This window comes from Drosophila mauritiana, chromosome 2L, assembly GCF_004382145.1.
Source record: "Drosophila mauritiana strain mau12 chromosome 2L, ASM438214v1, whole genome shotgun sequence".
NCBI classification, from domain to species: Eukaryota; Metazoa; Arthropoda; class Insecta; order Diptera; family Drosophilidae; genus Drosophila; species Drosophila mauritiana.
Genome location: NC_046667.1, coordinates 13,468,123 through 13,495,738, shown reverse-complemented (window position 1 = coordinate 13,495,738; position 27,616 = coordinate 13,468,123). Strand labels below are relative to the sequence as shown.

General features: G+C 47.7%; 7 protein-coding genes across 7 annotated transcripts; 2 read left to right on the top strand and 5 right to left on the bottom strand.

Moving 5' to 3' along the window:
• Positions 1–203: 203 nt before the first annotated feature.
• LOC117137939 (protein son of sevenless) lies at positions 204–6,138 on the bottom strand. Its single transcript, XM_033299704.1, has 7 exons — positions 4,719–6,138; positions 4,308–4,665; positions 3,323–4,245; positions 2,411–3,259; positions 1,458–2,348; positions 766–1,393; positions 204–700 (listed from the first exon to the last, which is right to left on the bottom strand). The coding sequence occupies exons 1-7, from the start codon at positions 5,805–5,807 to the stop codon at positions 657–659; spliced, it is 4,782 nt and encodes a 1,593-aa protein (XP_033155595.1). The 5' UTR covers positions 5,808–6,138; the 3' UTR covers positions 204–656.
• A 451-nt stretch (positions 6,139–6,589) lies between these two features.
• Positions 6,590–7,845, bottom strand: LOC117137325 (beta-fibrinogenase brevinase-like). The gene is made up of 3 exons (XM_033298717.1): positions 7,508–7,845; positions 7,194–7,416; positions 6,590–7,133 (listed from the first exon to the last, which is right to left on the bottom strand). Exons 1-3 carry the CDS (start codon positions 7,707–7,709, stop codon positions 6,590–6,592), a joined length of 969 nt encoding a protein of 322 aa, XP_033154608.1. The 5' UTR covers positions 7,710–7,845.
• A 97-nt stretch (positions 7,846–7,942) lies between these two features.
• On the top strand, positions 7,943–8,523 carry LOC117142517. Its single transcript, XM_033306561.1, has one exon. The coding sequence runs from the start codon at positions 8,002–8,004 to the stop codon at positions 8,506–8,508; it is 507 nt and encodes a 168-aa protein (XP_033162452.1). The 5' UTR covers positions 7,943–8,001; the 3' UTR covers positions 8,509–8,523.
• Positions 8,524–8,547: 24 nt separating this feature from the next.
• LOC117142508 (UPF0428 protein CG16865) lies at positions 8,548–9,669 on the bottom strand. The gene is made up of 4 exons (XM_033306549.1): positions 9,465–9,669; positions 9,244–9,404; positions 8,873–9,178; positions 8,548–8,752 (listed from the first exon to the last, which is right to left on the bottom strand). The coding sequence occupies exons 1-4, from the start codon at positions 9,583–9,585 to the stop codon at positions 8,597–8,599; spliced, it is 744 nt and encodes a 247-aa protein (XP_033162440.1). The 5' UTR covers positions 9,586–9,669; the 3' UTR covers positions 8,548–8,596.
• Positions 9,670–9,735: 66 nt separating this feature from the next.
• Positions 9,736–11,253, top strand: LOC117142492 (tRNA-specific adenosine deaminase 1). Its single transcript, XM_033306523.1, has 2 exons — positions 9,736–10,650; positions 10,709–11,253. Exons 1-2 carry the CDS (start codon positions 9,779–9,781, stop codon positions 11,019–11,021), a joined length of 1,185 nt encoding a protein of 394 aa, XP_033162414.1. The 5' UTR covers positions 9,736–9,778; the 3' UTR covers positions 11,022–11,253.
• Positions 11,254–11,312: 59 nt separating this feature from the next.
• On the bottom strand, positions 11,313–17,489 carry LOC117142499 (carbonic anhydrase). The gene is made up of 3 exons (XM_033306537.1): positions 17,190–17,489; positions 12,280–12,438; positions 11,313–12,210 (listed from the first exon to the last, which is right to left on the bottom strand). Exons 1-3 carry the CDS (start codon positions 17,221–17,223, stop codon positions 11,591–11,593), a joined length of 813 nt encoding a protein of 270 aa, XP_033162428.1. The 5' UTR covers positions 17,224–17,489; the 3' UTR covers positions 11,313–11,590.
• A 3,943-nt stretch (positions 17,490–21,432) lies between these two features.
• LOC117137196 (brefeldin A-inhibited guanine nucleotide-exchange protein 1) lies at positions 21,433–27,576 on the bottom strand. Its single transcript, XM_033298528.1, has 3 exons — positions 26,472–27,576; positions 22,158–26,200; positions 21,433–22,088 (listed from the first exon to the last, which is right to left on the bottom strand). The coding sequence occupies exons 1-3, from the start codon at positions 27,250–27,252 to the stop codon at positions 21,951–21,953; spliced, it is 4,962 nt and encodes a 1,653-aa protein (XP_033154419.1). The 5' UTR covers positions 27,253–27,576; the 3' UTR covers positions 21,433–21,950.
• Positions 27,577–27,616: the final 40 nt, after the last annotated feature.

Here is a 27,616-nt window from a genome sequence, read left to right as displayed (position 1 = left end):
TTATGCTGGACACTGCGAGAATGCCAGGTGTGTTGCAGTCGAATGTCGGTTCGCGCCGACTTCCTCAAGGCCACTGGGCACATAAAGAGTACCCACGATCTTTAAACGTAGGAAAAGCCTTGATAATCTATGCTATCTGTTCGGATTGCCTTGACTTTGGCTGGAATACTCAATATATGTGGCCATCGAAAGACGTCGCCAAGTGTCTAACAATAGGGTTATACTTTATTGTTTTACGTTCTACGATCAATACAATGTTCTCGATATTTACAAATATTTATAATAGTAATTATATAATAACATAATTTCTTGTTTGCATTTCTTGTTGGTTGCTTGGTTGCTTGCTTGGTTTGTGTGTCCTGCATTCCTGGATGCACTCCTATCCATATGCCGTGCCTGTTGTGTGTAAATGAGAGCGTGTTGTCTGTCTGTCTGTCTGTTCTCCTTGTTAAATGAGTGGCGAATAATCTAAATCAGCGGTTCCAACTCGTTTCATACTAGAATACATAAACTGCGCCTACGTATATATCTATATATATATATATCTCACGTTCCGTTCTCTCATATATATCTGCACTCAAGCGGTGCTCGCAACTTTGAATCTTACGGATCATACTCGTAGTTTTTGTCCTTATCACATCGCCAGGCAATTTAAATTATTCTTCGTTTGTACTTGGGTAAAGAAACATCGTACCTTTATCTGCAAACGGATAGGATGGTTGGGTTAGGGAGGACGTCATCATGGGCCAAGTTGGTGCCACTCACCTGGATTGTTATAGAAGTTAGCGCTTAGACTAGGTTTTGGTGGAAGTTTGGGTGTGCCCTCGAGGCTCGTGGCAATCGGAAAGAACTCCTTGGGGGACGAGCGCGACTGCGTCGGATTCGAATGGTGCTGGTGCGGATGGTGCGGCAGATGGGTGGCATGATGTTGATGGTGCTGCGAGTAGATCGCTGGATGCGTCTGCTGCTGCTGCCGCATACGCAGTTGGTGGGCATAGCTGCTCGACGTGCTCTCCACCGGATGGCTGGGAATGTTGGGGGACATGGGCGACATGGCGGGTGTCAGCGGTGATGTGGTCGTCGAGGAGCTTGCCGCTGGCGAGATCGGTAACGGCAGCGGTTCGTCCGTCGACACCGCCTGCGACACGGTCACCAGGGTCGTGCTGATGGGACCCGCCGCCGCCTGGTTTGGCTGGGTAGTTGCCGCTGCCCGCTTCTCGATCGCCGAGTTGCGGCGTATCATAATACTGCTGGTGTTGGGCAGGAGCAGACTGCTGTTGCCCACAAACTCCTTGCACTTGCCGTGGCTCTGTCGCAAGTAGCTGATGCCCGTGGAATGGTTGAGCCGTGGCGGTATCGGCGGCGGACTGAGTTCGCCATCACGCGGGGGTAACTGCAAGGATACGTAAAATGATTGCTGTCATCTGCTACTATATAATAGAAGTAAGGCTACTTACTGTGGGTGCGTCTGGCGCCTGACGCTTTTGCGCCATGTCCGCACAGCTCTCAGTGCGCTCCTTGCGTCTGGGTGGCAGTGGAGGCGGCACTGCTCGGTACTCCATATTGGTGGCCATCGGAACGTTGACATGCGGCGAGATGGGCACTGCCCCCGGCTGTCCCTGATGGGCACTGTTGAAGTAGAAGCCACCCGCGCAGAATTCCTCCCCGCCCGATGTTGACATGCCGGTTAGGGTCACGGTACTGGCAGTGCTATGCGTTGGGCTGTTCTGCATGCGCCCATGGAATGGTGATCGATTGCCGGTTTCGTGACGCGGACTGACCACTAGCTTGGGCAGCGGCGACGGCGGAGCTTCCGTGTCCGATGCGAATGGATTGCTGTCCGGCAGGGACTGCGGTGGCAGATGCTCCGGCAGCGCTGGACTGAACACAACATCCATTGCCGACGCACTGGCCAGTGTCGTGTTGTTGTTAGCCCAGACATGCGCGCCCGGTTTCTTGGGGAGATGTGGCGCCGGCACCGAAACCTCCCCGTTGTTCTGGTCCGTTCGAGTGTGCTGTGGCGTTCCACTCCAGCTGCTGGTATTCCGTTCGGGTATAATAACAGGGGCGAAAACGGAGAACGCGTGCGGATTGTGCTGCGGACTTTGCTCGCCGGCGAGAGTTCCAGATCCAGCATTAGCTGCTGCTGCTGTTGACGCATCCATTATGCTGGAAGCGTGCAAAGATGGCGCTGATGCCGTAGCTATTGTGGTGGCCGTTGACGATGCTGCCGCTGCCGCCGCCACGGACGACGTGCTGTTCGACAGCTTGCTACTGCTGTTGGTCTGATTCTGGCGACGCGGCTTGATGCCCGGCGATTTGAGCGGAATGTGCGGCCATTTTCGAGGCTGCGAAAGGAAAATGGATAAATTTCCCATATGACTTGTTAACTTTGAAGCATTATACTTACGAATTTCGGCACCGTCTTGCAGCCCCTTGGCTCAATGCGCAGGCTTTCGTTATAGAGATAGTCGGACATCTGTTTGTCGGACAGTCCGTTAAACGGATCCAGTTGCTCGAAGAACTGTCGTATTGTGGACTCCTCGTTGAGGCAGTATGGCTGGTTCTGGTACTGTTGAATCTCGCCAATAATCTCGGCCACTTTCCGTCGTTTGGAAAAGTTAATTAGCTCTGTGTTGGCTAGCAGGTCGGGGTTACCCTCCTCCAAGTGGAGTATGTTGGTCAAGTAGCGACCGAAAAATGGCACACAAGGCGGATTGATGGATCGCAATCGCTCCTGATACTTCTTGAGATGATCGTCGCTGAGCTCGCGGCATTCCTCCAAGAATTTTCTGTAGCGTTCGGGCAATCCCTGGAATGTCCACCGCAGTCGATAAACAGATGCCGTGCCCATAGCCGCGACAATCGAGAGAATTCCATTAAAATTGTTCAATTCCAGCATCACCATCATCACTTCGATTGCGCGTTGCATAATAGCCAGGCGTTCCTCGTAGTTCTCCGCCTCGGTGATGGATTTCTCAATCCAGCGGGTCACGTTTGTGGTGTGCTTCATGATCTTTAGTAGATTAGGGCTCTTCACCTCCTTGTCCTTTTTCGTCCATGGGGATCCGACCAACTCAGACGGCTTTACATTCTTGTACATCTCGAATTCCAGCAGTGTGAGCTGACGGGCCAGTTCCAGTGGGTGCAGGGTGAGGAGCGTTATCTCGTCGTTGGGTACACTAAGGTGATGCTCGATGGGCGGCGGATCGTGGCCATAGGCGTATACAATCTTCTTATTGCTTTTCTCCTGCTCGTTCTGTGAAGAATATTCGAGAATGAGAACGATACTTCAGCATTATGTTTTCAATAAACTACTCACCTTTCTCTGAACAATCTTAAGCACGGAATCCACCCACTTGCGCATCGATTTGCCATTCACGTGCTCCAGGAAGTTGAGCAGCTTCTCCAGCAACATGGGATCCTTCTCGAAATCGTAAAAATGATGGTCGACCCAATGACGCAGCACGTTGAGCACTCGAAACTGCACTGGCTGCACGTACTCCTTGCGATATCGCTTCCAGTCCTCGCGATGCGAGTTCTTGTGCTCCTTGTCACCGCCAACGCCGCCCATTCCGCCCGCACCTGCTGCGCCCGTGTCTTGATAGACCAGGCTGGGATCCGGTATGTTAAAGCGTTCCACCAGCAGCTGCAGCAATTGCTGCGGCGAGCAGAAGTAGCGATATGTGGTGAGGAAGGTGCGCACAAAGGTCGGATCGGCGTAGATGTGATAGGTGAGGCGCTCGATTAGCTTGCAAAGCGTCGCTCCCTTGATCATCGGCACTCCTGCGCTTTCGCGTTCCTCCAGCACGATATTGTCACCGCTGTCCGGCACCGCGAACTTGTAAATCTCCGGACTGGGCATCCGCAGCGGGTGCTTCCGCTCGATGTCTTGCAGTATGCTGTCCAAGTGCCGGTCCAGCATCGACTTGGTGATCACCATCAGCAGGTCCGCCATCCAATCGTGCTTGTGCTGCGCATTCTTGGCGGTCAGCACAATGGGCGGCTGCATCCTGGGTGCCAACTCAAAGCTGTTCTTCAAATCATCGCTGTCCGGTCGATCGTTGATATCCACGCGTCGCATGAAATACTTCTCCTTCAGCCGGTAGTCGTAGGCCGTTGCTCCTGCCGATGGTGTTTGCTTCTTGGTGTTTGCCTTGCATAGCACCATTAGCCCGTCGAAGAGGAATACCTTGCGCTCACTCCAGATTCGTTTTCCCGATCCAAGCTTGCTCAGCGAATCCTCTGTAAATTTCAAATAGCATTTTAGTTGGAGGATGTAAGTTACTTTCGTTGCCGGAACTCACCTCGAATAAATTCATTGCAATTCTGGCCCACGTCCTTGTCCTCCCAGTGCTCCACCTTCATTTGGAGCTCCCGTGTCCGCTCGATGGCCAGCTGGCGGCGCACTCGACCGCTGACCGGAACTTGTCGCTCCTTGGACAGGCTGGCCATTACCTTTTCGAGATCGCAGTGGAGTGGGTGCAACAGGCCCTGAACCTGTTCGAAGCTCTCGATGTCGTCCTGCGACGAGCTGAGATCCTTGAGATGCTTGATGTAGTCGAAATACACGAAGGCATGGCAAATGGGCACCAGAAGCAGCTTGGGCAAATAGTATTTGACAGCATCGCGGAAGCCATGGCCGGCTGTGGTCAGGGATGAGGCCTAAAAGCAGGGAGTTTAGTAGAGTTCTTCGCACGGATAGTATCAGTACTTACCCCTGGCTTAGACAGGAGATTGTTGAGAGCATCCCGTGAGGCTTGCGAAGTCACATCGTAGGCATACTTTTTGTACACGTCGAATTCCTCAGCCTCGGCCAGTTCCTCAAAGCAGCTGCCCACGCAGGGAGCACTCTGCTCCTGGGACATCTCGATTACGTCCTCCAGGGAGCCGAGCAGAGTGACCGTCACCTCGTAGATGTCCATTATGTTGGAGAATATCGGTTCCAGTTCCCGCGGATCGGACACGATCTTCACCAGCTCCTCGCGAAAGACCCGTATGATCATGTGCAGGTCGCGCTGGTACTGCTTCTCGTCGTGGATCAGCTCCTTGACCGTCTCCTCGTAGGTGGCACTTGCACGCTGCGCGGGCAGTGACAGGGGACTGGGCAGGATGTGGGCTTCGCTCTGGTTGAGCATGTCCATAAGCACGCGATCAGCGTTCATCACCACCTCGATGTCCTCCTTGGTGATCTCGCAGTGGGCGATCTTGATCACATAGTCGCCGGCCATTTTGAGTATGTCCGCTGAGATGTACTCGAGCACGGCCACCAGGAAGGCGGACACGGAGCTATCGATCTTGTACTGCAGCACATCCTTCTGGAGCAGCGTGTGCACCTTTTCCGTGGGCAGGACAGACTTTCGTTTCTTCGAGTTGATCACCTCCTTTGCCTCGTTGAGCGCCCACTGATCGATGGGCGCTGGAAAGGACTTGTTCACCTTCTCCTCCACATCCTGCACGGAGTGGGGCAGCGGCTTGGCGCACAGCATGGCCAGCAGCCGCAGGCAGAGTTTCTCCACATACAGCAGTGCGTCCTCCTTGGCGGTGACCCGTGGATGCACTTGCTCCAGCACCTTTTTCAGCGACGGCGTAAACAAGCCCCTCCATCTCGCAGCATTCTCGCACTTGGTGAAGTCATAGCCATCGCAATCCTGCAGCCCAGCCACGCCACTGCCGCCAATGCCAACACCACCGCCTCCGCCCTGGGAGCCACCACCACCACCGCTGCCGCCGCCGCCTCCGGTGCCCAGACCGATCCCGCCCCCGTAGCTAATGGTGTGGGCATGGCCGCTGGGCCCCGAGAACATTCTGTGCGCCGTGGAGTAGCCGACGAGCGCCTGCCGTGGAGCACCTTCGTTGGCCGCCTGCCCTCCGCCTCCCCGCCCGCTGTGTTGTGCACTGAATCCAGCGACGAGTGGAGTGGAGCGGAACCTGGAAACTGGAAACCTGGAACCGTGGGGCACCTGGCACAGCCGGATCACCCGGGCGAACGTCGCATGGCAGACACACACACTCAAGCGCACGCACTGAACTCGTTTCGAATCTTTAACGGGGCTCGCGCGTCCGTTTCGTTTGCAAATCGCTTGGGCTTCAGCACTTGTTTTCAGAATATGTATCTTCGATATATATATATGTATAATATAATCTTCAACTCAATATAATATTTTTCGCGGTGTGACCAGAGTGCGGCACTGCCGAATTCCAGTAAATGCTCGCGACCAGCCCTGATTCGCTGCTTGAGAACGTACTAAAAAATCCTTCGTGGTGAATGGCCTTTTAACGGAAGAAGAAGCATTTTGAATTTGAATTGCAACGGTCAGTTACAATTTTTAATTTATCCAAAAGAAATGAATTTAATTATCGCTATTACAATGTAATGTCTGGCAATATATGTTTGTATAATGAAATATAATGTATTTCCTTAGGCTATATCTAATGACTTATTTTGTGGAATGCAAGCAAAAAGTAAGTATTAAAAATCAAAGAGAAAATAGATTAAGATGTGATTAATAAGCAAGTGCGGTAAGTACATATATGTTTAGTGAAAACATTAACTTAATATTCAGAAAATGTAATATATTCAGAAATATTAATATTCAGGCCAAACGATGCTTTCAATCCACTCGACATAGTAAAAAACATTAGTGAACTTAGTGCGCGGATATTGGGCATCGCACAAGCCGCCCGTGGACACAATGCCGATCACCTGGCCCAGGCAGCCGCCCCACCGGGGATGCCACTTGGCCAGTGGTCCGCCGGAATCCCCGCGACACACGTCGCTGATGTTGTTCACTCCGCCGGCACAAATGTGCATATCGCTGCTGGCGCGGGAACAGTCCGAGATCTTGAGCACCTGCAAGTCCGCCTTGCGCAGCTCATCCGGCTGCGTTCTGCTCACAGAGTCCAGGTAGCCCCATCCGCAAACCGTCAGTGTTTCTCGACTCCCCACTGGCGACGTGGCCAAGCAGGCTGGCTTGATTTTCTCACTAAACACGATGGTTTCATTCAGCCGCAGCAGGGCAATGTCATTAACTGAGCTCAATTCGTCGTAATCCCGATGATGGGTCACATTGACCACTCGATAAATCTGGCTTTCGCTTTTGTTGTAGGCACCCAGCCCAACGAAGAAATCCCTGCAAGGAGTAAATCCCTTTAGACTGCTTTATAGTGACACTACAGCATAGCAAACTTACGGATCTTCGTCCACGAGCAGGATGCAGTGGGCTGCTGTTAGCACGTATCTCTCGTGAATCACGGTGCCGCCGCATATCCATTCCGGATTTCCAGTTTCATTTCCTTTGGCTCTTTTTCCGATCACTGCCATGTACTGCCGCTCATGTCGCTCGGTTCCATTTCCGTGGAAAATTAGGAGTTCCGGTGGGCAGAAACTCTTGTCATTCGAATATTCCTGGCAGGCTTAAAGGGTAAAAGGATTAAAAATTCGTTGAAAAGTATGTAAGAGGCAGAAGGAAGCGTTTCCGACGATTAGCTACTGAAAGGTAATCACCTCTTTTCGATGGCGAATCATTTGTGGTTCTTGTGGGTGGCCTGCAGCAAACGGATCCATCGGCGCAGTATGGAACCATCTTTAACTTCTTGGCATACAAGCAACGATGATACGGAAGACAGTCTCCTCCATCGCAATTAACTGCCTGAGTCTGAGTTGCAACCATCATAAGTAAAATCGTTAGGAGATATGCAACATGCATTTTGAATCTCCACTTATTTCATTTGGATAATATAAGATACGTCCGCTTTCAACGCTTCTCAATCGAAAACTAACTTCAGATCAATGGGAGTTGGAAGAAGGCGAAGATCCTCAAGTACAATGAGTTTAATTGAAACAATTAAGCATATGAAAGCAATGCAATGCAACAAAATACAAAAAGCAAAAACAGAGGAAGCTAGCTTCGACAAGCCGAAGCTTCTATACCCTATATAGTATATACACTTTTATTTTGTTGTCAAATTTTCAGTGTTTAATACTCCAGTTTTCAGACAATGTCCGCTTATAGGTTGACTTGTATCGGGAACGCGGAATGGGGACCCCGGACCTCCAATCGTTCCAGATCACTATTCAACTCGGAGGCCGTCGAGCGCGATAAGTGGACCCACTTCTTTTTTAACCTGCCCAAGGCGCCTCTCGAATTGCAGTTGGCCAAAGCCCGAGCGGATCGGGAGCTCGGGTTGGCCAGGAGCAAGCAGAAGGCTGCTTTGGAACGGACCGAATCCTCGCCAAGAAGTAAGTGCCGTCCACTCACTGCTCTGCACAACTCGCCGCGTACCACGAATCGAATGAGGGTGGTCATGGAGACTCGCATGCGGCCAGCGATCGCCAAAGAGTCAAAGTCGGAGTACAATCTGTGTCCCAGTTGTGGGCTTGTCAAGGACTCGTTGCTCAATCACCAGCACGCCGAGCAGCGTCTGAAGAAGCTACTGGCACAGCATCCCAGTTTGCTGCCAAAACGACAACATAGAAGATCATCAAATGTTTTGCGTATGCTATAACTAGATAAATTGGAATTTTTTCTAAGAATGCCAGCCATTTGTGTCGTCAAATATATTTAGTTGTGGGTTATAAGAAGATAAAGTGTGACTATCTTTCCAGCAGCGTGCCGCGCTGCTTCTTCTGCGGCGGAGGTGCGTCCTCCGTCTTGGTTTTGATGCCCACATCGCTCAGTTTTCCGCCTTTGCGCTGCAACTGCTTCTCGATGATCCTTGCGTTGTTCGCATAGCTGTCCGCGATCTCGCGCTGTTTAAATGAACAAAAAAAATTGTTAGTTTGAAAGAGTTGTAGATTTGTTCGTAAATGGTGCAATGATAGATTGGATTTCCTGCACCATTTACAAGCTAATTTAGCTGACAAACTTACCGCCTCGATTTCGTCCTCCTCCTCGTCGATGGTGGACACCGTGACCGAGCTGAACTTGCCCATGTTCTTCGTGTGCCTGGTGACCACGACCTTCTTGCCACTGGCATCCACAATTCCCGAATCGTCTGGACCGGCGGGAGTCGCTGGCTTGGCAGCCGGTACCTTGAAACTGCCCTTGGTCTCCGAATTCAGAAGCTGTGTGAGTGGACTCTCGCCCTTGTTGCGGATCAGGGCATTGGACATGACGAAGGTTACGTGGGAGTCGGGACTGTGGCGATAGTAGAGTGGCAGAGTGCAGCTTCGGCACTGAAGGTTAAAGGAAAACATTAGATGGACTAAAGACGGGTAAGGAGTGGAAGCCAGCTGCTCACCTTATAGCGGTACTGCTTCTCGATCCCATTGCCCCTGCTCTTGCGCTTGATGTAGACCATTCTTGGTGTGGGACTGTAGGTGAGTTTGTTGGCATGGTCGTTGGCGTTTATCACACGCGCGTTGTCCACCTCTCGCAGCGGCAACTGCTCCAGGGTGCAGTCTGTAGGATAGGCAATCATGATGTACTATGCTTTCGGTTAGTTGGCTCCGGTAATCTTACCCAGAATCAGAGCCATCTTGTTGCACAGACAGTAGTAAATGTTTAGCGGCTTTTCCTCGTTGTACTCCTCCTGATCCTTGGTATCGGAGCAGACGATACTGCGCGACACTACTTTGGGCATGGTTATTTGTGGGTTTTTGGACTTGGAAACTTATAAAATTAAACTAATTTCCTATTTCATTAAACACTGCAAATAAATAAATAAACAATGTGACCAAAGTTTGCAAGTAAAAGGTAAACAATGCAAGTCGCCAATCGATTTTTCTATTCGATTACTGAACTTATCGGTTCGCACATTGCGAATATAAACAAAAATGTGTGATAACAAAAAACCGACTGTTAAGGAAATTGCTGAACTTTGTTTCAAAAAATTCGAGTCCTTGCCAAAAACAGGAAAGCCCACAGCCAATCAATGGACAATTTTGGCGGGAATCGTGGAGTTCAACCGGCAAACGGAAGCATGTCAACTAGTTTCTCTTGGATGCGGAACCAAGTGCATTGGAGAATCCAAACTTTGTCCCAATGGGCTAATCCTCAATGATTCGCATGCCGAAGTGCTGGCACGTCGTGGATTTCTGCGCTTTCTATACCAGGAGCTCAAGCAGGATAGGATCTTCCATTGGAACAGCGCGCTAAGTACGTACGAAATGGATGAGCACGTGGAGTTCCACTTTCTGAGCACACAAACGCCTTGTGGGGATGCCTGCATCCTTGAGGAAGAGCAGCTAGCACCGCAGGACAAACGCCAGCGACTGGATGAGGATTCCGAGATGGTCTATACGGGCGCCAAGCTTATGAATGACCTTAGCGATGATCCAATGCTGCAGACGCCGGGAGCTCTGCGAACGAAGCCCGGACGTGGAGAGCGCACTCTATCCATGTCCTGCAGTGATAAGATAGCGCGATGGAATGTCCTAGGCGTGCAGGGGGCACTACTGGATATGTTGATCTCCAAACCCATCTACTTTAGCAGCCTGAACTTTTGCTGTGACGATGCACAGCTGGAATCTTTGGAACGTGCCATCTTCAAACGTTTCGAGTGTAGGTCATTCAAGCACCCGCGCTTCCAGCCTCAAAAGCCACATATACGTATTGATCCTTGCATAAGATTTGAGTTTTCCCAACTCTCCGACTGGCAGCCATCCCCCAATGGCTTGATTTGGTCCCAAGTCCCAGAAGAATTAAGGTAAGTGTTCTTTTAACTGGTCACTCATCATATGAAATAAAATACTTCTTACTTACAGGCCCTATGAAATTTCCGTGAATGGAAAGCGTCAGGGAGTAACCAAGAAAAAGATGAACACTTCACAAGCTGCACTGACAATCAGCAAGTACAAGCTGTTCCTTACATTTCAAGACTTAGTAAAGTTCAATCCGAAGCTAAGTGAAAAGTTTGATCAACCACTTTCCGATCCTGAGCGCATCACATATGCTTCCTGTAAAAACTTGGCCAGAGATTATCAGTTTGCCTGGCGGGAAATCAAAGAGAAATACTTTCACCAATGGACCAAAAAACCACAAGAGTTGCTATACTTTACTCCAATGCCAAATAAATGACACCTAATGCGAATGAAACGAGGATAAGATGCAGACTATGTGCTTACCAAGCAAGTATTTTATTGCAGAAGTTGGGAACTATGGAGTGGAACTTCTGGTCTAAGCTGCTTCAATTGGATTCATAAGATCTTTTGGTCGCAGGAAATGTCTTCATGGAAGATGAAATAACTTCGGATTATAGCTTCCCTTTAAAGGAACTATTCCCACAGAATTCAAAGTCAGTTAGGTTATCATATGCAACATCTAAGCGTGTTATATTTAGTTTATAATACCATAATAAGATAAATCTAATTGTCATTTTGCAAACGTTTAACAGACAAACAAACGAACAGGCGTACATATACAATTAAGGTTACAGCTAAACATCCACTGATGCGAATACGGATACGGATGCACATATAGGAGGTATGCTTTTGCTGGGCGTACGAACTAAAGACGAGAGTTGAACAGTGGAGATGTGCCGGTCCAGCTCGAGGCGTACGGATGTGATGTGTGGGTGCGAAAAGCTAATCATACGACACTCGAATCCGTTGACTATCCAAGGACTTAGTGGTCCAACATCCACCGACTTAGTGGCCCCCGATCTCGCGCAGCTCACGCTTGCCCAGCGGCAGCGGAGGACGGAAGTTGTTGATGACCTTGCCGTTGAACTCGTTGCAGGGGCACTCCTCCTTCACGTCGTAGGCGTTGAGATTGCGCATGGCGTTCAGCTGGTCGTCCGACACCTCGATGGGCGTCTTGAAAACGATCCAGATGACCGACTCCGAGCACGGTGGAGTGGTCAAGGAACCCTCATAGGTCCAATAGGTGTGCACATCGGGCAGCAGCTGGCCGGGATCACAGCCCTGGGGCAGGGTGACGCGATCGCCCTTGTGCAGCACGAACTGCAGCAGGCTGGTCACCTTGTCCAGCTCCGCATGGTGATTGCCAGCCTGGAGGAACACACCCAGCACGGCCAGGCCGTCAGGAGCGGCAGCCGCCTCGCCAAACGACTTGTACTTCGTGGTGTTCCAGTGGACCAAATGCAGCTCGCCGGAATAGGACACGCCGTCGACGGTGTGCTCGGATCCCTTGGAGTCCGTGCAGCCCCAGTGGCAGTGGAACTGCTCCAGCTTGAAGATCTGATCGCCCAGCGGCCCTCCAGTTAGCTCGGACTCGGTGCCGTTCACATCCACGCGCCAGCAGTAGCCTGGATTAACAAATGGCAAGGGTTAATATTTTTAAGTAAAATGCAGTACGTTAACTACTAATTTCTTACCAGGATTGACCAGGCTCTTGGTGTGCTCCGGCACATACTTCCACTTGAGCGGAGCTACCTTCAGTTCGCTGCCCTTCTTGGCGCTGGAGGGTGTGATGTCCACGGGCGACTGACGATGTCCCGACGCCTGTGGGTACTCCTTGGCCCAGTGGGCAGGTCCTGAAAGAGGAACATTGAATGGGGCGGGTAAGTAAACGTGCAGCAAAGTTATTAGCTATTTACTTTCCCCGAATTTACCAACTTAACTACGTGCTAATTCGCTAAGTCGATAAGGAACAATAAATCAACTAAAATCAATTCATGCAAGTACTCCATTGGGGTTTATTAAAAACCCATTAGGCTGGTCAGAAAATTGATTAATCTACGGAAAAATGGAAGCTAATAAATGTGGAAGGAATTGATGAATTTCCTTTAATCCATTAATTCGATAATTAGGGCGACTAATATATGGTAAAAGTAATTACAGAAGACAGCGATAATCATTTCAAATTCATTAATTCTTTATGATTATTCATTTCATTTTAATAGAATACATTTTGCTGTTAAATCCAAATTATTTCTGGTATAAAAAGTTGAAAGATTCTATTTATTTCAACCAGAATCTGGACTATGAAGCTAATAAATGGGAATAAAAATGAATCAAAGACTTAATATTTGTATGGCTGGTTATCCCTGCGATTAGCGAAGCATTAAGTAAGCTGCTTATTTATGATTATGTCGCCAGAGTTGACAATCGTTTGCCCAACTGGCACTCATAATAATATTTGCATAGACCTTTTATCTGACCAACCGGCTGAGGCAATACAAGTATTTGCTGTTCCCCTGTTTGCTGCATTTTGTTGCGATTTATGTGCGTGTGTGTGGATACTTCTTTTTAATTACTGCTGGAGGCAAACATTGACACAGAGAACCGCGTCACGTGCCAGTAGAATCACTCGGAAGACCGCAGAGCCGAGTCATGTGATAGGATCGCTGCAGATAAACCGCAAAAGTTTATGGGAATGGGAATCAGAATATGTATATTATATGGTTGTTTGTCTGAATCGGAGCAAATATTGAACCATTTGGCGTTGGTAATGGTACCCAGAAACCGGCAGGGGTTTTCTTATCGAACGGGCCAAAGCCTCGTTTGTCATTTGATAGATCGCCGAGCTTAAGGTGTCAACAGCTTTGTAGCTTCGAATATTTATTTCGCCGATTCCCCAAGTCCTCCATAATGCTGATAGTAAATAACAAAAGTCAGGTGAAATGCATTTATCATTTATCAAAGCTGAAATCAAGAGCCTTATTCACCGTTTGGGTGCAAAAAGTGTGTGCATGTGACTGCCGTACCACATGGCGTATGAATGTCACGTATACGCCGTGTGGTGCATACTGAAAAGCAGGCAATTGGAGTTGCACGATCCTTTTGTAAGTTAGCAGCCAAGTGCGAATTTCCTGCCGCATTTAGCACATTACCTTTTATAATCAACAATCGAGTTATGAAGATATCTCCGAAGTCGGTACTGCATATATAGAAATACATATAGTGCGACTCATTTAAATGTATAGGCTTACTGGCTTTGTTTAACCAGCGAGTTTGCTGCCGACTTTGGCTGTAAATACTTTAAGATCACCTGGCGGCATTTCGCGGTGCCTGTGATAACAATTGGCAGACTTTAATAATAATAAAATAAAGTAGAAGAAAGTCAACGAAAACAAGGAAATGCCGCACTTGTTCAAACAAAACTCGATCGGATATAACCGGTTGGCATTATGGGTCCCTTAAAGCTGATCAAACGAGCCTTTGTCATACGCTCTTACTAACTGCAAAGTTATATGTACAATTCATCATCGTTTTGCACTCAATTTCGCTTCAATTCGTATGACATGGAACAAAAGCGAAGCGCAATTGTGGCCATTAATGCTGCGATAAAATCCGAATGATTTTTTAATTGAATTACTGCAAATGAATTAACAACATCCATTTATAGCGTATTCGCCGGCGGAAAAACGAAAACCCGCAGCTGTCTGGGAGAACTTGTTCCGGAAACGTTAAGATCTTGATCTCTATATAGAATCTATAATGATCGTTCTTACGAAATCCATCGAAAATTTCCCCTAAGTATAGTGGTTTCGATTTCTCCAAACATTTAAATACACAAAGCAGCAATTGAGCATCGAAAAATAAAAATATAAAAAGCGCATGTAAAACCGGAGAGACAAATTAAGATATGCTCGTTACGAGAGTCAAAAAAACAACGATTAAAAACACGAGAAAATAAAATGTGGCAATTAGCATTTACGAATTTACGAGCCGGGCGCTTCTAAGCGAGCCTTGCATGATAATATCATCCCAATTGGACGGAGGCATGAGTTTCTCGCGTGTTATTCCCCCACTTTCCTGGCGGCGATCGCAAGGAAGTACGGACCAAAAACTCGTTTGGGGAAAGTGCCCCCCAGCCGCACCCCGGAATTCCGAGTTCTGAGTTGTGAGTCAGTATCGGATGATATGGTATACAACTGCTGGTTGTCTCTGGGTTATACTGCTTTTTATGGCCACTCAATTGACCGGGCTGAAAGGCAACTACCCCTGCTATATTTATCACCCAGCTTGGCTGGAAGAAGCCCCAGAAGTGGTCTCTATCCTTGGGCTGCCACGACATTTGGCTATCGACCACCCATCCAAACCAGTCAATCCATCCAACCCCTCAATCACCTGCTAAAATTTTCGCCTGTAATTATTTGTTTGCATGTGGAAAATGGTGACAATAAAGCGCAAATGAAATACGTAAAAGTTTAGCTAACTGAAATGCATTGTGGCCTAATGAAATGCTTAGGCACGTCTGAAAATTAATAACTTTTGAGCTGTTTATTCTTGCATGTCCAGATATTTTTCAATATATTCACAAATGCATAAATTATCCAATTTTATTTGCTGTATAAAATAGCTGGACTGGCGAGTCAGGTGATATAGTATCTATATAGCTGGCCAAAAATAATATCAATCTGATGATTTTCCTTGCGTGAGAAATCGCTTCGCAGTTCTATTTTTTGCCAATAAATATTGACCATTAATGAAGGGGCCTGGTTTCGATCTGACTGATATCTGGCATATCGAAAAATATATACTCAAAGTAAACTTTAGAAAGAAACCTTAGGTAAGTTTTATCTAACTGCCAAATCTGATAAGTCACGCGAAATAAATCATCATGGAACATTATAAATCCATCGATCATTATGACTATGACACATTAATGATATAGACATGTACTTTTTTGGTAAGAACTTCTCTGGAAGTGGTTAAGGGTTGAGTTTTCCAAAAGATAAAGCCATTAGCGAGTTTCGCTTCGATGCATTGCGAATTAGAACTGGCGATTGAATCAGATGATAGCTCTGGTGGTGGGACATTTGATTGATCCTCTCACGTAAACACGCGAGTTGTAATCAGTGGTGTCCAGATGGAAGCGTGTCGTCCACCATTCAGACGCTTCTGTCAGTGCCCAGGGGTTAGACACAACCTGAGCGTCTTGATAAGGATGGGTCTATACACATGTGCAATCTCCACGAAAAATACGAATATATGGCAGAGAGTTTCTCGTGTTTAATGTGGGCATTCTCGGCTCTGGAGGAGCAGCATGCTGATAAGGTTCTTCTTGCGCTGGAAAGTTACCAGGGCGGTGCCGGAAAATCAAAATCGGAATCGCAATGAGTATCAGTAACAGTATCAGTATCGAATCAATCAGAGCAATCACAACCAGTTAAGCAAATCAATTGAAATTGTCAAAAACTGAAGTAGGGGTTTTTTTTCAATTCTAAATTGATATGCTAGCTAACGCAGCGCCTTCGATATACATTCTACATGCTAGTGTTATATGCATGCCGCACACATGAGAGACATTACGTATACGCCCAAGACATTGGAACCGGTCCGGCATGTGTCCTCAGCAGACGAAGAACATGCACTTGACTAGCCTTCAAAGCGGCGCAGAGCGAGGGGCACCGGGTGCTCCGAAATAAACAGCAAAGACAAGGCGAAAAACAATCGATCGGTCGCTGGTGGTCGGCGGAGAACTAGTTTGCCAGTTCGCCACTTTGCCAGTCGAGGCGGTTGACTCCGCCGGCGACTGGTTGGTTAGTGGGAAGCACCATTCCCATTACCAGATCACGAGACCCAGCTCGTGCGAAACTCCCCGATCCGTAAAAACACAAAAACCCGCTTCCCTGCATTTTAATTAATGCCCATTATTCATGAGTAACGAATGACCAAGTCTGTTTGTGCGATTCAGCTTATGAGGCATGAAATCGAATTGCAGGGCATTGCGAGTATTGTGCAATCGAATCGGTAATCCCCTACGAAAGCTATTTTCTCAGCGATTCTCTGCAATCGAAACCCTTTGTGATAACGACTAACGATTTCTAAGTGCTAAATTATCTGACTAATTGCCTATTTATTAAGGAGCATACTCACGCCTTGTTTTTTCTTTTTATTGTTTTGCCCATTTTATTGGGTAAGGCTACGCTACGTCTTTGGCCGACTATATCTAGCCAATATCTTATCGCCAGATGTCTGATTCGGAAACATGACGTTTGCTGTCAGATAGATCCAGTTTGTCATCATAAAAGTAAAATGGTTCGAAATTCCTCAAAAGATAAGGAATCTGTGCTTAAAACAAGACAATTGCAGTATATAGAAAATTCCGAGTGAAGATCTCGTTCTTTTTTTTTTGGCAACACGCATGCGCAGCGTGTGCAAATGAGTCAAAATGTCGGAATCACCGCAGACGACGATGTCTGATTAGATGGAAGGCCAGACGGGTAAACAAACCGAAATCCGAAAACAGAAAACCAAAAACCGAAAGCGGGAACCGGAATCCGGAGGCTGTCCGCAGCCAAAACAAACAAACAAGCCGAAGCTGGAGAGAGCTTACCGTTCTCTTCGGTGTATCCCCAGTGGTGGCTCATCTTGGACTTTGGCTAGATGGCTGCTAACTATGCTCTGCTGTTTATCCTGTAGGATCTTGATGTTGCACTCGCGGTTGGTGGCACGCGTCTGACTTTCGCTGGGGATCGCGCGGTCCGCTTTATAGGGACTATATTGGTGGGTGTGTATATATATGGGCGCTGGGATTCGAGGAATGGATCCCGAATGGTTCAATCGTTGAATCGTTGTAGCGCGGAACGTATTGGAGCGTCGACTGTTTGGTAAGTCCGACGGTCTCAGACTGACGGACTCGGGGCAGCGCTGCTGCTGACTTGAAAGCCGGCAGCGACTGCGAAGCGGACAGCACGCACCTTGCGAGCGCCAGCAGCGAAAGAGAACCTGAGCAAACAAATAGGTATCCGGAGAGCGTGAAAGTCGCCGGAGCCAGTGAACTAAACTACTGTTTCGCGCCCCCTTCACCACGAAAGTGGGCGGCGGGCGCGGGGTCAAGCGGTACACGGAGCGCGGCGTCATTAGAACCGCTGACAGCGCCGCTGGGTTCAATAGTTTAGTTTGGCCGCACTTGAGTACGGAACAATGGGGCGAATACGTAATGAGTTCGATTTTGCAGCACTAGCTGTCCGCTTATAAATGTTTTTGCACTACCTGAGCTGCCTGACCTTGACTCCGGGCTCGTTGCTGGACGGGATCGGGTGGTCAGAAAGCGGAAATGTTTAAGGAAAGGCTCGGTGCTTGCATAACACTCATCGATTATTGTCGAGCACGATCGTTCCGTTTTAGGCGGGTAAACCAAATGTTTAGATATCGCGCAATTACACAAAACTGAAAAGTGCTCCATATTAATTGATTTTTTAATTAAAAATAGGTTGCCTACTTCATATACTATATCTTTATCTGATAGCAGAAACTCGAGTTGCAGAGCACAGGTCGATTTTGCATAAGCAAATTTTAGTTACATTCGATTTTATTATATATTTCACCATACTACTGAGTTGCAACTAAGTATCATTATTTTGAGTGCTGGAAAATTCACGTTTTTTTAAATTGTAAATCACATTTACTGTTTTAAGATACATTTTAGCATTTCGATGATTAAAAAAGTGTAAATCTATCTAAGTAAGGCTTATGGGCGGGTTTTAAGAGCCAAAGAATTCGCGTTCTTAGTTTATAGTTACATTTTATTTATTTAAAAACCATTTAAGCTGGAGTAAGCTGAGTAAGCTGATCAGTTTTAGAGATCTTCCCGGGCATTGCTTTCCACTGTGCCCAGACATTTTGTAAATTGCTCCGTACATGGCTCAGTTTTTTGTTCGTTTTTCTGCTGTTGAACCTTTGTGCATTGTTTTTTGTTGCTGCTGTGGGACTTAAGCGTGATCGCGATCGCGCGCTCGACAACGCACACAGATCCATCTACATACATGCATAGTTGTACGGCGTGCAAATGTCTCAATACGGCGGATCGCGGCTGGGGGAAATGGGGATGGGCCTGGTTTGGCGCTGGTGACACGCTAATCGCAGCGCTTTTTGAGGGGAACTGGAACTGACAGAGCTCTCTCGCTCTGCACATGACTTGGCCGAGGGGGGAAGTTGAGGTCGTAGGGATCCATAATTTCCATCAACGCGCTGCTCATGTTATTCCATTAGTCCATTAGGCACAGTCACCGCATAGCACGAAGCCACTTCAGCGAGTTAAGCACAAAATTTGTCACTAATTTCAATTCTGTGCCGCTTTTGTTTTGCACTGCATAATAGGTTAAATTGGTTGCACAACACTACAACACTATGGTGTTGGTTCTTCGTCTTTTACCACCCGTGGGTCAACACTGCGTATGCGCAATTAATTCGGCGCGTGTGAAATCTTCGTGTGTGTTTGCACTTGGCTCAAATCTTATCTCCACCCCCAACCCCTTGGCGTTTGTGTTTTCTAATTAGCCATGCATTATTATTTGCGCTTTACAGCGTTCTACTGGATATCCAGCACCCCCTATCATCCCATCGACCCCATCTCACGTGCAGTTTCCAGTCGTTCGCTTCCGCCTTTTGCCATTTCGCTCGGCGATTTTACAAAATTAAAATGGAAATGGAAATTGGAACGTATCTGGCTGGAATTTGATTTAAGCTACTGGTCTGACAGACCCACTTCAAGGTCGAGTAATTATTGTTACTGGCAATTAACTGAGCCCATGTGACGCGCTAATTTTTTTTTTGGAAAAAACGGGATGACTCAAAACGTTCTAATTGAATTGGGAAAGGACTAGATCGCCAGTAAATTAGTTTGCACCAAACTCGATTTGAAACTTTGCAGATAAGGCACTTCAATGTGTGACTATGTTTATAAACATTTACGATCTATTTGGATATCATATAGCCACTTTTATTTCAAATAATATTTGATACTCATAAAACCATGGAGCAGCAGACCAGCCCAGTTTCAAATATATTCTTTTTTTTCACTTCACTTGAGATTATTTACTGCATTATAACTCAAATCTTAGAAACCCGAGACATTAGAGAACTACAAATAGTAAACACCAAAACGGAAAACAAGAGCAACAGTAGTTTTAAGATGGAAATATTTACCTAAAAGTAGAAAGATTGTTTTGGGATATTGTAGATAACACTAATCTCAGGAAGTTAACGCATTCAGCCTGACTAATTAAGTGCTTTTCAAAAACTTTCAGACAGTTCAAGCAACTTTTCAAGGCGAATGCGACAAGTCGTGAACTTTTTGACACCAAACAGAAATTGCCGTGCTTTTGTTACCTAATCATTTGTTCCGATAAAGAACGACTCGATTTAGGTCCAGAATATAGCTCGTTATGCATCATGTTTACTTTTTAATTATAATTATTTCTGGGCTGGCAACACGCGTGGCTAAGGATTTCTTTTAATTCTGTTTTGTCAGCCACCGTTGAGCATTATAATTCTCTTTTTATGGAGCCCATAAAGCACTAAGATGCGTGGCTAGCTAAAGATCTTGAACTCCAGTTTGTGGCCGGCTCAAGTGGGATTCGGATGGGATTTTTGGTACTTGTAGGGGTTAAAGATATAGAGATACTTTCTGTGTGCAAAATATTTGCTTGCTCTGCGCGTAAGCGCCTCCAATTAGCAGCTACCAATGTGATACTTGGCAAATCGAATCGAATTCTGAAATCGAGAGCGTGATTAAGTTTCCACAGGAATTGACATATTAACTAGATCTATTAGCCCTATGCTAATAATTCCCAGCTCACACATTATTACGTATACGTACACGTACGTGTGTCTATCCCATTTTTTCCGCACAAAGCCCCATTGAATCCTACCCGATCATCTCAGTTTTGGTCGGTTAGCAGTCGCTGCGTGTTAATCAATTTATTTAAACGGCAAACAAACAAAGCAGCACGAAAAATATCACTGCGTGTCATGTGGACACTGACTAAGGTACGAATTTTGGCAAAAACCAAATCGCTAAGACCGGCTCGGAATATTTCCAATGGCCTTTCTTACTCAAACATGGCTTAAACTCCACTGCGCACAGTGAAAATTGCTCATTAAGGCTATTTGAAGCGGAGATTTCTCTGAAAAATATACTTCATATTAATGCTACAATCATGTGAGTAAAAGTCCTAATAATTCGTATATTAAGAAAGTCATTAAAAGTTATCTGAAAAATATTTGACAGGTATTTGGAATAACTTTACACATACTTATATACCTTTTTTTGAAAATATATCATAATATATGCTTTTGAAAATAAGTTTAGCAAGCAAAATCTGCACAAGAATCATTTATTTAATCAAAATTATCTGCAGTCTTTTCGATGAAGAGATGCTCTTTGCGCCAGAAATTTCCATATTTTCCATCGCCCAAATCCAGCCAATAAAATGTCGAAATTTAAATGAATTCGTCGCACATATTGTGGGCATAATAAAAACGCCATAAATCTGTGCCCCAAAAGACTGGACTGGATGCAGAAGAACGAGCACCCAGTCCAAAACACTTAATTGGGTTCTTTTTTTTTTGGAGATCATTGGGCAAATGGGAAAGCGCGCGATATATTTGAATTAAAATATAAATTGGCGAACGTGCGAGCGGAACATAAAGATTTTTTATTATATGACTAAAGCTGCAGATGGATAGCATTTAACCAGATCACATACCTCGAACTTCATCTTAATATGCATGGTGGAGGCGATCCCAGCTTCGATTAAATCAATGGTTCGCAACTGGCATTGGTAATAGATTTATATTGTATATTTGAAATATATATATATATTTATATAGATTTTGATTTAAATTAACACTAGCAATATACAGGCTGCGCACAATGCTGGTTTAATCCATTATTCTACGGTACACACTAATCGATAGTGGGTGAATGTTAGAGTGTGGTTACACCGGGGAAACAAAATCCAAATTCGTAACTGAAGGAAACTATACACACGCACACGTTAAAGCCTTACATAGCATACCCGGGGGTATGTACATATACATATACATATATATATATATATATATAAAAACAACAACATTTCTCGTTAAACCTAGTAAACATTACATTCTGACTATGTATTGTTTATAAATATAATAAAAATATATATACTTGTATGCATGATTAAGTGCCAACATAACAACAAAGCCGAGGGAACCAGAGGGCGCACTATGAACTACGATTTGAGGGGATTTCGGGAGGATCGGGTGGATCGGGAATCGATCTATTAACATGGCCGAGTCAGCTAGCCAGGTGGCTGCGGCTCCTCCGTGACTATTTAACGCTCATTATATTGAATACTGGACCGATGCGCATGAACACACGCCTAAGGACACTTCTCAGTTCGGGCTTGAGGTCGAAGCACATCATCTCGCACAGCAGGCTGTAGTAGTTGGAAACGTGGGTGGCAAACTGGTAGAAGAAATATGTGCGTTTTATTAACCACGGAACTGAAGGATATAGTATATTAAGCCAACTCACCCTTGCGTCGGACATCTTGAGCAGGCGCGTCAGGATGAGCAGCAGCAGCGATGTCCACGCATCTCGGTGTGCCTCGCTCTGCAGACTCAAATAGTAGCCCAGTGCCTCCTTGCAGACCTGCACCAGTTCCTGCTCGATGCCGGGCCAATCGCTGCGTCTATTCTCATCGCCGTACATCTTGAAGAAAATGCGCAGGACGCAGGCCAGCGACGAGGTCTCCTGCTTCAGCAGATTCGGCTTAACAGATCCCTTGAATCCCGCCCGCCACAGCAGGCTGCGTTGATCGTGATCGGCGTTGAAGAGCTTGGCAAAACGGTGCGACTGCATCAGACAGTCGGCCAGGGTGAGCAGCTGGCGGGTTCTCAGATAGCCGTACATTCCCTGTTCTTCCCGCTGGCATTCCAGCAGCTGCGACTGCGATCCGCTTCTGCCGCCTGTTAAGTCTGCCGCCGCCTGGGCCAGCGTTTCGGCGTCCTCCTTGCGCGACGTGGCCGGGAAGAAGACAATGTTGTCCATGGTCTGTATCAGTTCCAGCTGGACTACGCAGCGGATATGCAGCGCCTCGAAGTGGTTGTGCTCCTGGGGTATATTGTTACTGGAATGTGCTTTCGGCCGCCAACTGAGGAGATCCTGCGGCAAAGTGGCGTTGAAGATGTCCAGGATGCACTGGCACGTCTTGTCCCAGGTGGACTCGTTGAACTTGAATCCATTCGAAATGACGAGGTTCTCCAGGCAATTGGTGCCAGATCGCGCCAACTGCTCGTTGCTCTGCTGAACACACCAATGCAGCTGGGCGAAGAGCTCCTCCAGCAGCAGATGACCAAGAACATCGAAATACTGCGTGAAGACATCAATGATAGCGTACAAGGCGTGGTTGCAGGTGGTCGTCATCCATTCGGACTTCTCGGTGACGTGCTCCGGCAATTTCATGTTGTCGAAGATACGGAAGATCACATTGAAGAGATCCTTCCACCAATGGGGCTTGAAGCTCTCACCATACGTCTTCACAATCTCAAAGAGCACGGTTAAGGCGCGAGTACGCACGTCCAATTTGCAGCGATTGACAACGCAGGAAAGCGAGAATAGCATGGGAAACCAGCCGCGCACCCAAACACGATCCTCCTCGGCCACCGAGGCGTCGTTCTCCATGCCGGCATGCTCCGCAAACAGTTGTGGTGCCTCGTGGACGCACTGCGCGCAGGTACGCACTAGACGTATGGCCTCCATGCTGGTATCCGGGAATCTGGCGGTGGCGAACTCTGACAGGCACTTTACCGCGTCCTGGAACGAGTCCACCATGATGGCGAACTGACGCTTGTACAGATCACCAATGATCTTGCCCGTGGTTTGGAAGGCCAGCTCCACAATTGGCTCTTCGTTGTCTCCCGCTGCCAGGTGGAAAATGCTAAAGATATTCTTCCAGCCGGAACGGATGTTATGCGCTTGTGAGTTTACCATCTGGGCAATACAACGCACAACCATATCTCGTATTGCCGGAGATGCGTTTTTCTTCATAATGTGCTCGAAGGGACGCAGGAAATCCTTCTGGAAGCGAAAGTTACTGAACTCGCCCTTCTCCATGAACTTCATCGACAACTGGCGCAGTGAGTCCAGGGCGAAAAACGAGATCTCCTCGTTGCTATTGCAGCCGACCGCATTGAAGTGCTCACCCAAAACTTGCCAAATGCGCGACCACTGCAGACGAATACGCTCCATGTTGTAGTAACTGATTTCCACTATCTTTTGCAAGGAGAACATCCTCGGCTGCTGCTGCTGAAGCTCATCCACAGACACCTGGCACAGGGCCTTTACGAAGTCCACGATAGCATCGCCATCCAGTCGCATTGAGCCGGTGAAAATACGATCGACTGCGACCACCACGCTCTGGCTGCTCGTCTCGCCGATGTGCTCTTTCACGCTGGGATTAAGCGAGTCCTTGAGCGTGGTCTGCGCCCCAGAGAGAAACTGGGGCCGCACCCCAGTGCCAATCAGTTGTGCCAGCTCCAGCTGGCTAATGCACTTCACTATATCCAGCCAGCTGCTGCCCAGATAATTGCCATCCGTGTGGGCCACCATTATAAGTGTCTTGATGGTATCGATATTCTTGGCCTTCATCTCGTTGATGGGCGAGTTAGCATTCAGGAGAGTAAACCGGGCCAGGGCTTGGACATAGGCATCTCGCTCCAAGGACATATGGAATATGCAGGCGATTCGAATAGCGCAACGGATGCCATCCAAGCAGAGTGTAGCAATCTCCGGATCGTCGCAGTCCTGGAGACCCACGGAGAAAGCGGCCAGAAATGGTGTCCAGGCCATTTTGAACATGGGCCGGACATGCTCCAAGTGTTTCGCCGAGGTGAAGGGTGACTTGACGTGCGAAACTGACTGCATTAGATTGGTGGCCGTCAGCGAGATGACCTCCATCTCCATGTTCCACAACAGCTTTCTGCGCTTCTCCGTGATGAAGGCCTGCTTTCCAGTGGGTTTCGCCTGTTGAAGCATACCGGAATTGTTCTTCATCTTAATTTCGTGTTCGGAAATCTCGTCGTAGATGGACGACAAGTACTCCTCGGGCAAATCGGACTTGCTGTCGCTGATGCCACGGTTCATTTTAATGTACTGCTCCTTGGTCATCTTGTGCTTGACCTGCGGCGAATGAAGATCCGTGGTCAGCATAATGATGCTGAATGCCAGCACGTAGACGGTGTCTGCGCTTTGGAATAGCTGGTTCTTCGGATTGCACTCGCAGTATCTACTGGCGAACTTCTCCATCAGTCGATCGATTTTCTGTGCTTCTCCTGGCAGGCGGAACCCCTCGAGGAGAAATCTTAAGGCGGCCACCACCTCCATTTGGCGGAAATCAAAGGCATCGATGTAAGCACACATCACTTCCTTTGAGTGGTCGTCATTCTCGCCAATGTAGTTTCCAATCACTGTCTTGTCCAGTCGTTCGTCCTCGTGCAGCCATCGCGCAATATCCCCGCATGTGGCACCCAACAGCTGCTTCTCCTGCAGGAATTGCACGCCTTTCTGAGGCTTACGATTGAATAACTCAATGCCCGTTTCCATCACTTCCTTGCGCATCTTGCGCTCCTCCAATGCCTCGGGAAGATCCTGCAGTTGCTCCTGATTGGAGTTCAAACTATGACTGGAGCCGCTATGCATCGTTTGGATAGTTGTGTCCGCCTGATCCTGCTCAGTGCTTGTCGGCGATTGGACTTGCATAGGTGGAACCGGCATGTTTGGATTAACATACAAGTCCTTACTCCACTCTACCATGCACTTAAGAATGGAGACAAGACACTCCAGGCCGCGAATGCGCATCGATTTCTCTTGTATCGGATTGGCGCCAAGCTCGAGAGCCTGACGACCCTGGGCAATTTTCGAAAGGTCATTGACCAGTCTCTCAAAAAGGTTTGCAGCCGAAAAGTCGCAATCGTAATTAACATATATATCCACCACGGACTGGGCGTCAGCGCAAATCCGTGTCAGCGCTTGGATTACCATCCATTTGTGCTCGAAGCTGCTCGAGTTCGCCTCAAGTATGTTGAGGAAGATTTCCTTGAAGAACACCTCTATCTGCCGCTTAAGATGCACCTTGAAGTTCGAGAGTAGGGCAACGAAGATCGAAAGCGACAGCTCGAAGACCTCCGGCACCAGACTGACTCCGTTGTTGGACAAGGCTACGCATAGGTACTGCTTAATGGCCATGATGAACATCTCGTTGGAGCGGAAGACGGGCCCGGCGTTCTGGAGGATGAGCAGCAGCAGATGCAGTGAAAGCACCTTGGAACGCAACTCGTGCGATTTCGGATCTGGATGTCCATCCGGCAAAGGCTTCATCGATAGCTTGCACAGTGCCCGGAATACGAGAAACGCATCTTTCTGCAGGATGTGCGTAAACTTAGCCGTTACCACCGCATCGTTCTCGCTGTGCAGCTCCACACTGTCGTGATCCGAGTGCGAGGAGTAGTCGTTTCCATTATGTGTTGGCTCTGGCTCACCGACCGATTCCTGATCCTTCATCGCCTCATTGTAGGCAGCTAAAAAACGAAACTGTCATTATTATTGCGCAATGATAATTAGACTGTTTGGAGGAGTGGAATTTTATGTTGGACCTTATCGTAAAAAGTACTGTAATGATTCATACAACTTTTTCCCATCCGATAAGAACAATTTTATGAACTTAATTAAGTTTCATGAAAATGAGAAATGAAAATAGTTAAATCTAAGTGAGTTAAGTAGAATAATAAGCAACTTTAGCTTAACAAGAAACATCTGTTTATCAAACTTTCTCTACCGAGTGCCACGCACCTGATATGATCTCTGCCAGCAGTTCCGAGGCAATTACTTCGTCGGAATCCCGCAGCGACTCCTCTCCCGAGCCATTGCAATCCTCCGAGTGGATGCTGCCGTTGATGGGATTGGAATTGGGAGGTGGTAGCTCGTACACTTGGTTCTCCATGCGGGCAAATATCACGTTCAACATTTGGGTAAGCGTAGCGCGTGCCGTCGTCTGATTGACCAGGTTCTTGCTGGACAAATAGATGTCGTAGCAGGTGCGCACAGCTTGTAGGAGTGTGAATTCATGGATTTCCACATGCTGCGAGGTGACCACCGTGAGCAGAGCTTTTATTATCTGCAGCTGGACGGCCTCGTCCGTCTGGGGACCACTGAAGCATCCATATATGGTCACAACGATACGGTCGATGAGCAGGTGACCCGGATTGGCCGAGTCCTGAATGGATCCCGTTAAATGGCCATAGGCAATGAGTTTCTGCAGGCAGTCCAGTGCGGTGACCACGATCCTGGGCGAGCGGCTCTTGCAGGCAAGCTCGAAGGGGAGAAAGTAGGTCTCCGCATTTATGATGCTCGCTGCATCATTCTTCGGCAGCGGGAGTGCGGCACAGGGCAGCTCATTGCCCTCTGCGATCTGGCCGGCACTGATTAGCTCCGCCTTGATCTGCTCCAGCGCCGAATCGCAGGACTTCTTCAGCTGCGAGTGATGGGAGCGCCGTATGTCCTTGTCGGCAAGGATCTTCTCTAGAGCACGCACGATGAACATTTCCTTGGTTTTTGTGGAGTTGTTGTGCATATTGGGCCGCTGCCACTCCCAAGGTCGCCTTCGCTGGGTGGGTTTCGATGCCTCTTTCCCTACTACCACTGCTTCGGATTTCCCTCTGCCCACCGCTTCCGGAAACAACAGCCACGCAACTTTCGCCTGCTGCCTTCTGGGTGCTCCGCCAGCTGTGCGGAGTTCTCCTCTCGGTTGGATTGTCGTGTGGCGGCACTCGGAGAGTTTTTAGCGTGTCGTGGATGTTTGCATGTTGCAAATCTCTCAGTTTTTCCACATTTACATTCCCTTCAAAATACGAAAAAACGTCATCAGAAGTGTGACCGTGTAAGCGAAAATTACTGAGCTGTCGGCAGTGTTGGGTAGTGTCTGGTATTCTCTCGGT